The sequence below is a fragment of the Anticarsia gemmatalis genome, chromosome 10, assembly GCF_050436995.1.
Source record: "Anticarsia gemmatalis isolate Benzon Research Colony breed Stoneville strain chromosome 10, ilAntGemm2 primary, whole genome shotgun sequence".
Classification (NCBI taxonomy): Eukaryota; Metazoa; Arthropoda; class Insecta; order Lepidoptera; family Erebidae; genus Anticarsia; species Anticarsia gemmatalis.
Window position 1 is genome coordinate 750,637 of NC_134754.1, and position 11,610 is coordinate 762,246.

The 11,610-nt window shown below is 35.5% G+C and overlaps 1 protein-coding gene across 2 annotated transcripts in view; it reads left to right on the forward strand.

Moving 5' to 3' along the window:
- LOC142976006 (juvenile hormone esterase-like) overlaps positions 1–10,814 on the forward strand; it is a 30,550-nt gene extending 19,736 nt beyond the window's left edge. The window contains exons 2-4 of one of the 2 annotated variants that reach the window (XM_076119189.1): positions 8,422–8,578; positions 8,884–10,190; positions 10,485–10,814. In XM_076119189.1, the coding sequence (XP_075975304.1) occupies positions 8,422–8,578; positions 8,884–10,190; positions 10,485–10,650 (1,630 nt within the window). In that variant the 3' untranslated portion in view covers positions 10,651–10,814. Of the gene's footprint in view, positions 1–8,253; positions 8,579–8,883; positions 10,191–10,484 lie in introns of those variants that run through there. The other variant, XM_076119188.1, reaches the window with a different exon arrangement.
- Positions 10,815–11,610: the final 796 nt, after the last annotated feature.

Genomic DNA, 11,610 nt, shown 5'->3' on the forward strand with positions numbered 1-11,610 from the left:
TTAAGTAAGCAAAAATACGTTGAGGATAGTACCAAAATGTTGAGAACCACTGAATAGGCGTTCCATGTTAACCTATTATGGAAAATCCTTATTGATCTTTTTGCCATTGTAATTTAGACGTATTTTCTTTGTCATATACAAAACAGATTTAATAGGGGAGATTGAAAATTGCTTTATAATGAGTCCAAAGTTTACGGGATTACCTTCTTGAGGTAAAAAGGTGTCCTATTTCAAATAAAAACTGATCTCTCGTGATATCAAACGTCGGATTCGATAGGATAAGAAAAAATACAAAATAAGTGACAGTCAGTCGTAATAAATAAATTTGACATCTTTTAAAATAGGACTAAGTTTAAGACTAGATAAGTATTAGTCTATTGAAATAATTATAATATGTATCTATTTTTCAAAAGCGCACATGTCACATTGCAAAAACATAAGCTACGAGCCCTCTTTAACCGACTTCAAAACGAAGAGATTTGCATATTATTATGGCTGTTTTGTTTTTTTGGCGCTTAAAATTTTGATTGAGTATTCATTGTGAACGTTTGTTTAATTATTCAAACAGTATTTTTAAACACTCGTGTTACGTGATATTTAGCTTGCCTTTAGATTGCCCATAAATTATTACTACTATTATAATATCAGTAGTCTAATTCTTAATATTATTATTTGTATAGAAATTATATATAATTTCCACCTTTACTCTATCCACAAATGAATAAAGTATAATTACCTAGAGTTTGGTACATTAAACTGCCCACATTGTCTTGTAAGAAATCATGTTAATTTTTAAGTCAACAATGCGTCATTTAACAGACGTAGAAATATCCAAAATCACCGGATATGGTCTCTAGGCATATTTTTTTGCTTTTTTGTTGAAACCATTGATTCATTGTATTACTTAGTCACTGTCAGAATATCATAATTTTAGCGGAATTCTTAGTCACAGTTAGTGGGAGCTTTTAAGAATGACTTATATGGATTTCCCCTAAAAAATGTTCTTCTGTGGTCTGCGGTTGAGTATACGACTGCTGGTCACGAGGTCATGGGTTCAATTCATTAGTCGTCTCATTTGGATTTCTAATTTCTTTAAGATTATTCTCAATAGTAATTCGAAATTTGGAGACGTGCCGGGTAATAGTTTGGCCCCTTATTGCATAGGACTAACATTGTAAATATGGAAGTTTTTATACAACTCCAGTCTACACCTTCGGGCATAACAGACTACAAAATAGCTAAAAACTATTTTCTTTAGAAAATATTCCTAATAGGGCTGAAAGAGAGAGTATACGGAACGTACGCGAGCAAAGTCAGGAAAGCCTGCTAGTTCGAAATATGCTACATCACACATATTCCTCATTTCCACGAGCTTATAAAGACGATACCAAACAAAAGTTAACGTTAAACAATTTAATACGATCAATTCACGTCTAGTATGTAGGTCGAGTGATCCTTCAATTGCATCCAATGCAGTTAAGCAATATCCTAACTGACTGTACTCTTAATGTCATCATCAATACTGTTTGACAGACACCCACGCGATAATTACTGCTAAACGAACTGTGATTTTGAAATACGAGTACGTAGGTATGATTTTGTGTTTCCTTTATAGATTAATCAGTAATGTAGGCTCTATCAAGAACGAATAAAATTAGTGCGATCCTCTACCACTATCGACTTACGATAACCGGCTACTGAGAAATGTTGTATGAAAATCTGATCAGCGCCTCTAGCGTGCGCCGTAGGAACTACTTTTGTAATAAGTATATTTAAATGACAAATTCTTGGTACTCAATAATACCGACGGTACAGGATCACACTTCTGATTAGCGCCCCTAGCACCCTTAGTAGATAGAGCTTGTAAAATTATAAGGATTTTTTTACGTAGGTAGTACGTACCACCACTAGTCGACCACATCAATTAAATTAGTGTGTGTAGAGATTGCAACGTTTGGAATTTTAAAACGTTGGCAGTTTACTGTTTCTTCAAACAGTTAAGAAAGTAAACTTACAGTAAATTCGGTTAGTATTCCACTTTTACACATTTGAATTTTTCCAAATTTTATTCTTAGTATCTTTTATTGAGCCTCCGCTGGCTTGCTTAAGGATTTTAAGAATATGACTAACATCTTGACTTGACATTTAAAACCCAGGCTGATTTCGAAGGACCATAACAATGAGTGACAATCACTTGATTTCAATTGATCGAGTACAGTCGGTGACAGATTGACATGTGACACTTGACACACTAACCTTAGGTTACAAGAGCAATCTCACAATAGATCATTTTCAATCACTTGAAATTGTAGCTCGATTCTCTACTCTAGAAATTTTGTATGAAAATCTTATCAGCTCCTCTGACGGGTGTCGTAGGAAATATTTTGGCAGTACATTCTACATGTCAAAATTTCGACACTCCACAGTACCGACTGTACAGAATCGCTACAGGTGATCGGATTTTTTGTCGATCCACAGTGCTAATAAATGCCTGTATTGTTATGTACGACTACTGACGACAGGGTTTAATTTACGGGCCAGGCAAAATTAGTTTTCTCTCATTTCATTTGGATTAATAATAAAATCTAAGCTCGAATTTGGTTACCTACGCATCACATGAGTCGTCCTACCTATATTAAAGGGGGTGGCAGCCGAGCTAGGTAGACAAGTGTCCACCCTGTATCTTAAAGGAGATATCCTTGACTGGAATAAAAGAGCCGTGACTATCTTATAAATAAGATTTCCATGTCACAATGTTACCGTACTCCTCCGAAACGGCTTGACCGATCTCATGAAATTTTGTGAGCATATTGACTAGGTCTGAAAATCGGTCAACATCTATTTTACATACCCCTTACCCAAACAGCGTTTGCCGCGTCAGCTAGTATCATTATAACTATTGATAATTCATTAAGGTAGCATTATTTAGTTAACAAACAGAACCACCTTTTTTCCTTTACATTAAATTATTTTGTCATAAATTAAATAGCATGTATGTTAAAGCTTGAACGTGTCATTTAAATCGCAATCGCGTGTGATGAAGAAATAAACCACTACTAAGCCATATCCAGCCGTAAACATGACTACTTCGTGCTTACCCATAAATAGTTTGTTGTTGAAGCGTCTTCGTACATATATACATATTATTACATGTATTTACATGTTAGAGTATTTAGATTGAGTTTACTTATGACTCACGCACGGTAATTTTAGTTTAATAAGTACAAATGTAAATAGTACTCGTTATCGGCGGTCCTGTATGACAAGATGTATGGATGTGAATGAAGCAAATGAGGTTTGTGAGGATCGTACCAAGTGGCGTTCTCTGGTCTTTACCTACCCCTATATGAGAAGAACACGTGATTTTATTGTATGCATGTATGTACATAGTCTGGCGTGAGTACGATGTATAAGTTGAGGGATCGCAGCCAGTGGCGTTGCTTGGTCTCTGCCTGCTATGATAGTAGTGGGTGGAGAAAAGCCTGATTATATAAATGTATGCATGTGGTAAATTGGTTATAACCCCAATTTGCGGTATTTATTGATGGCGTATTTAAATTCGAAAAACATTGTATAATATTTTTTTATCCTTTTAGGGGTCTATTTTCAACCAATTACCACCATCAACTTATCCATCTCTAAGCTAAATTTTATCTTAATGTGTTTAGCGTTAAAACTATAATCGAGACTACAACAAGTGTCAAACGCCTTCTAAAACACAGATCCAAGACAATTTCTTCAATATCTCTTTATTGCATATAGCCAGCGGCTTTATCAAAAGTATAATTTCGAAACGGCTTTAGGCGGCTTATCACTTAAGCCCACGTCAATTACTTAGCGTCATCACAAGTGTACACATGTCAATTATATCGTCATATAAGGGCAATAGTGCCCCGAGAGTTTTATATATTTTGTAATAGAGATGTTTGTGTCTTTTGGAAATGGTGGTTAAAATTGATAGATGTTGTGTTATGTTAGATTTTTATTCAGGTAATATTAGTAAAGCCGATATTGTTTGCCTAGTCACTGTCGTAAAAATGCTCGTTTATCAATATTTCTGTAAATAAGACTACCAAAACGAATATTTCACAGAATACTTGCACAAATTATTGAAATAAACACTTCAGTTTGTGCTGATCAATGTACATTTCGGATATTAAACCTGAAATCTGGCCATTAGTAAGAGCATGAACATCGCGTGCACCTCGAACTCAGTATCAAAAATGGCCTTAAAAGTAAAAATATCTCTAATATACCGTTAAATTTCGCGTTCAGAACACGTTTTTATCAAAAAAATTACAGGCTTTTTGCCACATTTATATAGAAACTGAAAGCGTACTGTCATTGTTGATAAAACCTTGTATTTATTAAATTCGTGCGTACAGACAATTCTTACGCACGACCCATGCAAAATGCATCAAAACACAATAATCTTATTGCGAAAATAGGCCAACACTGCAAAACCAATGTTTGATCAAACTAGATTGTACAATCACGAGCACAAATGTTTGATCAAATGTTTTTAGTTTAATTTGCATGTGAATGTTTGTGGTATGGGTTCTTGCAGCTGTTTTTCTGTGGTTAGTTAACAACTATTCGTTGATGAATGATACGTCACATAAATATGTGTAATCAATAAGATAAGAAACTTTTTCTATTTTTGTATCATTTAAAAGGCATTTTTATGTACCTTACTGTCCTTTTAAAGACCTTTTGATAATAAAGGTACAAAACAGATAAAACAACGCATCACAAAATCCTACAAAAACACAAAGGTATAATATATAAGTGAACTAAAGTGAACTATACATTAATGATTTCACTAATTAATTGTATACAGTACCTAGCAACTTTCTTACTTTGTTTGATACCACCATAGTATGTCGGAAGAAAACATTTTTGATCATTTAAAATCTTCGCGTAATCCGCTAACCAATCGCGGAATCTATTCCCAACTGATCATAAATAACTTCTTAATTACAAACAGAGCCTTTTCTATTGTTTTCTCACAAGAACAATTGCACAACGAAGCTCCAAATATGATATAACACGAATTAACAGATAACATCGCCACTATCTGTAGCTTATCTTAAACCGTTGTATCGACAATTGTCTCATCTCTATGGTAAGAGCCTCTTTATACTAGCGTTTGTCTAACGCAAGCGTTTCATAAACATGCTCGCATAGCCGTTTGAACTGCGTTTTCTCGCCTGACACCCGGACTCTTTCTTTCGACATCCGTTGCGCAATTTTCTGCAGTCACTTCTATCAATAGTCTGTTTCTGTGTCCCACTGCTGAGCAAAGGCCTTTTCCCTAGACTTCCAGTTCCCTTGGTCGTTAGCTTCGTCCGGCCAACCGTCCACGAACGCGTCCAAGTCGTCCCGCCAGCTCCGTTGCCATAGATATGTTAGCCCATCTGATATTTAAAGAAAAAATCGATATCTAGCCGTTTGCCGATAGTCGATGGTTGTAGAGATTAGAGCAGTACCGTGCTAACGCAGCGTTTAAGGCGCAGCGCAGACGGCACACTTTTTGTGCGATCGAGTCTGTGTACTAATGTGGTGAAGTCTATTAAAAACTTAAACTTACCGTATTTTGTTTTTTCTTTAGACTCATACATGTCCGAACAGGAGCGGAATAAACAATACAGCACACTTCATCCCACATTTTTCTTTTTAAATGTCTATCATGATATTCTGCAGACTCGATCGCACACAAAAAGTGTGCCGTCTGCGCTGCACCTAAAGCTGCAGTGAAAACGTATTAACAATGCCACGCAAACGTCGCCATGATGTGGCGCTTGCCCGTAATAACGTACGTTTATTGAACATCTACGATAGGCTAATGTTAGTGTGAAGAGGCTTTTATGATTTTATCGATAGCTATGTTTTGATCGCGGGTTTGCTTAGGTTATCGGTTAGTGTCATCTTCAATTAAATGTGGACTTTTTTGAAAGGAGGAACTACCACGATTCTTTTTGAGTATTATGAATTTAGTTTAGAAACTTGCGGATATTGTACGTTTAATACAGAAGGTTTACGTAACAGGAAAAAGTACCTGAAATGTATTTGTAAATTTTATGGCCCAATAGGAAAGTAAAGAACTTTTGTGTACTTTAGATATTGTCACCTTCCTGACAATATAAGTGCCTCCGAATAGACGTTAAAATTAGTTCTTTTGAAACCATTGAAGGTGCTGATGGATCATTTTGATATAAAAATGTATGTAACTGTCGTTAAAATGGTTTGTTTTCAACCTCGTAAGTCGCTTGGTCATCTTTATTGGACTTTGTGATACAAAGTGCGATGACTAGTCTATGTTTCGTGGTTTTTATTTGTAACTGAAACCGCAATGAATCTGAGTTATTAAATAATGATACATTTTGTGGTCAGTAAAGATCTTTAAACTGTTTATTAAAGGTAAACTTAAAGACTAAGAGAATTACATAAAATAAAGAAGTTGACTTCTAAAGATCTAATAGAAAACCTTGTAATGTAGACCTTACAATTTCTTCAAGTTTATTTCTTTACCATTATCAAATCCAAACCTTATCACTATGGTAACAAAGTTTCTTTGTCAAATAAAAGAAAATAATTTACATCGGTTCAGGCGTTTTCGAGTAATTAGGGGAAATACTTTAAAAATGCAGTGAATTGAAAGCTCTCTCCTTTTTTAAAGTCTGAGTATGTGACCTCAATAAATTCTAGATTGCTAACACGTAAAACAATCTATTTTTGACAAAACAACTGACAAACTCACTTTTTCACAATAAACACAAACATACAAGTCTTCCCATGCGATGTTATCACTAAACGTATGAAGATGAATGTTGATCCGTACTCCGTAATTAATAGTAACGCTCCACTTTGATCGCAATCTCAAGTTATTCTCAACGCTGAGTGAACTCTTAACTTTAAGTAATTGTTACTCAAGTTGAGTGCTGACAGACAGTTGGATTAATTGATTAGTTAGCGATGTATGAAATTACAAAATAATAATTGACAGAACTGTGTTTGGGAGAAGTAAAAGTAAAGTTTACCACGTCTTTTGAGTCCATACTCAAGACTCAAGACTCACTCTTTCATGGGAGAAATACATTATACTAGCTGACCTGCGCAACTTTGCTTGACTCACACAAGAGAGAACGGGCCATAATTTTCCCCGTTTTTGTAACATTTTTTACTGGTACTCTGCTCCTATTCGTCATATCGTGATAATATATAAAGTCTTCCTCGATAAATGGGCTATCTAACACTGAAATAATTTTTCAATCGGACCAGTAGTTCTTGAGATTAGCGCGTTAAAACAAACAAACAAACTTTTTAGCTTCATAATATTGGTATAGATTATACGAGTTGACCTATGTGGCCTCGCTCGCATGCTAAGTTTCATCCCCTATTGATAGTTTTAATTTTATTCCCATTAAATATTGATAGATCGATTGAATTTACAATGGGTCCTGAAGTTTAATTGTTAAAGTGTAACAGACGGATAAAAATGGACTTTAGTATTTATATTCATTATCAGTATGAATAGTGGAGAGCACATATATACCTATATAAACTTTTATAAAGTAGGGTTGCTTTGGTCAGATTACATTGACCTCTTTTTGATACGGTTAAGTAAGGATTCGTCCCTTTAGTTAATATAAATAGTTAGTTTTCATCAACATTTAGCCGAACCCAGTAGAATCGGTAAGTCAAGGCCGAAACATTCTCTACGCAAGTGATGCGCGCCCTAGAACTCTACATAGTTTATTTACTTAGACTTAGCTATGCACATTCCTAAAGTAATGGCTTAATAAAATATATAGATTTGACTACTAACTGTCCCACTACTGGGAATTACTCTCATCTCGCAATAAGAGAGAAGTTAGGCTTCAAGTTGATTGTGAGATGGATTTTAAATGTCTTCATAAATTGTGCTTTAATACTTTCAGTTATGTCTTGGGTGTACATCCTTAGCTTTGAATCTGTGAACTCGACATAACTGTATTACCGTCGTCCTCTTACCGGCTCTTTGAATTTAACTATCAAAAAATTTCGGGATTCGAACTACTTGGAACTTTTGCAAACTTCATGATAGCAATTTCGGCTTAAGAAATTAAGTCTATGTTATGAAGAAACTTTGTAGAAAACGAGATCTTTTCACTGTCATCAATTAAGAAAATACCCACAGTTGTCAAAAATTTTGACGTGGCTGAACGAAAAACATGTCAATCAATCTCTCGTACAAAAAATAAATAAGGGGAATAACCGGGGACTTTAGGGGACTTCTAAATACCAGTAAAAAAATACCTATGTGAAATCATACACTTATTAACAAAGCCGAAGCAGTAGTATCATGGTGGCTTCTTTAGACCATTGTGCCACGCGAATAGGCGCCATCTTCCTACTCCTAACATATTCTTTGTCGTACAGACTCGTGAACAATGTGATTGGAGACGAAGTCCTGGTCCAAGTAGAACAAGGCTGGCTGTCTGGAGAGAAAGTTAGCCTGGTGACCGGAGACGGTACATACAACAGTTTTAAAGGCATCCCGTACGCTCAACCTCCGGTTGGAAAGCTGAGGTTTTTGGTAAGGATAATAACATAATTTATAAAAAAAATGATGTATTGATGTAACTTTTAAGAGTCTCAAAATCTTAACTTAAAGATCATAATGGAACATTATAAACCAAGTCAACGACTATAATGGCAGGGTACGTTTATCGCTTAAGTAAAGAATATTGACTACTGTAATTCTGGAGTAAAATGTTGGCTAAATATCTTTAAAATTACTTTAATAGACACTTGTTACCTCACTCAGTACGTCTTGTTTTATAATTTGATATAGTGGTTATTGTTTATAGTATTACAGCAAAGTTGTCATATCTTTTTCAGGCTCCACAACTTCCCCTACCTTGGGAGGGAACAAGAAACGCTACAGCACACGGCGCCGTCTGCCCTCAAGTAGACATCTTCACAAACGTATTCACTCCTGGTAGCGAAGACTGTCTGTTCCTCAACGTGTATACTCCAAACATCACGACAGACCTTCTCCCAGTCATGGTCTACATTCATGGAGGGGGGTACAAATGTGGTTCAGGGAACATCGACAATCTAGGACCTGATTTCCTGGTAGCCAAAGGAGTTGTAGTGGTCACTATTAACTACAGATTAGATGCTCTGGGTTTTCTTTGCATGGATACTGCCGAAGTACCTGGTAACGCTGGTTTGAAAGACCAGCTAGCTGCTATCAAATGGGTGAAGAAGAATATTGATAAATTCGGTGGGAGTCCAAGTAATATAACCATTTTTGGACAAAGTGCTGGAGCAGCTTCAGTTGCTTATCATACTATTTCTCCATTGTCGAAAGGATACTTCCAAAGGGCTATTGTTATGAGTGGATCTCCGTACAGTGATTGGACTTTACCCTACAAGCCTGCAAAACGTGCATTCATATTAGGAGAAATACTTGGCTTTGAAACGAACAATACAACTGAACTACTAAACTTTCTACAAAACGTGACTTTTGAAAAATTGGTCAACGTTAGTGCCACAGTTCTAGCTTCGGAAGAAGTAACCAATATCCTGATCAAATTGTACCCTTTCACTCCAGTTTACGAAAAAGATTTTGGTCAAGAAATATTTTTGTCTGAAGAGCCTATTACAATTCTTAAATCAGGAGATGTGAATTATGTAGATCTTTTATTCGGTTATACGAGTCTTGAAGCGCAGTTAATCGTTACGAAGTTTAAAGAATCTCTCTTAGCTCTGTACAATAGATACGCGGAAATGTTGGTTCCCAGCAAAATTGTACTAAAAAGTAATGCAGATACAGTATTATATGTGTCTGACAAAATTCATGAATATTTCTTCGGCAATCAGAGTATCGGAGAGAACACAATGAGAGAGATGGTTTACTACGCTAGTAACGCAACCTTTGTATACGATTTGCATAGGTTCTTTAGAGATTTTCCCAATCCAGGGAACAATTCGAGATATTTTTATAAGTTTTCGAGTTATTCGGCTAGAAATTCATTGGGCGTTGCTGGTAATGAGTATGGATTGTTCGGAGCGGCTCATACAGAAGATTTGTTGTATTTATTTGATCCAAAAGCATTGAATCTGACTTTGGATATAAACTCAACGGAATATAAGCTGATTGACCAGGCTGCTACATTGTTTACCAATTTTGCTAAATATGGGTAAGTGTTTTCTTTTAATTGTTTATTTGTTATTTAACAGATTCGAAGTTGTGTGTATAAGAAATAATAATTACTTGCGCTAACGGTGAAGGAAAACATCGTAACGAAACCTTGCATGCACAGATTTGTTTAATGTATTTATTGAGGGCATGCAAATTGCAAAGTCCCTATCCGCACTTGGCCAGCGTGGTGGACTTAAGGCTAAACCTCTTCTTTGTTCGGGAGGAGACCCTTGCCTAGAGTGGGACAGTAATAGGTTAAAAAAAAGATTCTTACACCATTTTTTTTCCTCAGGAACCCAACTCCAGACTCATCTCTCGGCACCATCTGGCCTCAGTTCGACAATGAAACTCTCTCATACGTGGACATTGGCTCCACGCTGACCGCGTCGACCGCACCTGATGAACCACACATGAAGTTCTGGAGCTATATCCTTAGTTTAGCTGGCATTGACTTTTAATTCAACAGCTTATTATCAAACTACGTACAGTGATAGAAATCAAACTTATAAGTCTGTATTTCAGACACAGAAAAATATCACACAAAGATGATTTATTTAAAATGCTTTAAAGTTGGAGAATGGGAATGTTGACGTATAAATATTAAGAGTTGTGACGTCATATTGTGTCTTCATACTGTATGTATGAATCTCAAAAGACAATACCATGCAGACGAAAATATCGTCGAAATCGCACTGACTACAAATATTAGGTAATAAATATACAACGCGAAAGTTAAAAGTTATGAGTTGCAGTATTTTGTTATGAAATGTGTGTTTTGTATGCTTTTCGATGCTGTTGTTGATTATTTTTAATATTTTGTTTTTGTTGAAAATAAAGTGTTTTTTTAACTTAACGTATGTTTGTTATATTACAAAATGTACCTCTCTGTCTATCTATGAAACAAACAGTAATTAACTAAAGGAAAAAGCATCGCAAAACTTGAATCCATCTCAAAATCATTTCGGCTTAGCATACTTATTGCGTATCCCAATTGACGACTATAGTTCGTCAATTTAATAGCCAATATGCAGTACATTGCACTTTTACATAACATATCACTCGCCATAATTTTACATAAGAAACAATGTACAGAATAGCCATCAAACGGGTGTCAACTGAGATACACAATATTATAGCCCAAGTAAACGTTCTTATGGAGTTTCTATTGTCGACATGATCACGTTGTTACTATCTTACAAGGCTTTATAGTCAAGTTTTTTTAGGTCCCAAAATAGCGGTTTTTTATTCAAAAATAATAATTGAGCAGTTGATTGAGAAACATAATAAAAGTGTAAACAATCACGAGACGCATAAAAAGCGCGTCGAAGTAATTAAAGCAAGTGATGTCAAGGCTTCATTTACATAAAACTGTGCAGGTTATGTTCTTATTGTAGATCGATACTGATGCTGTTTCATTG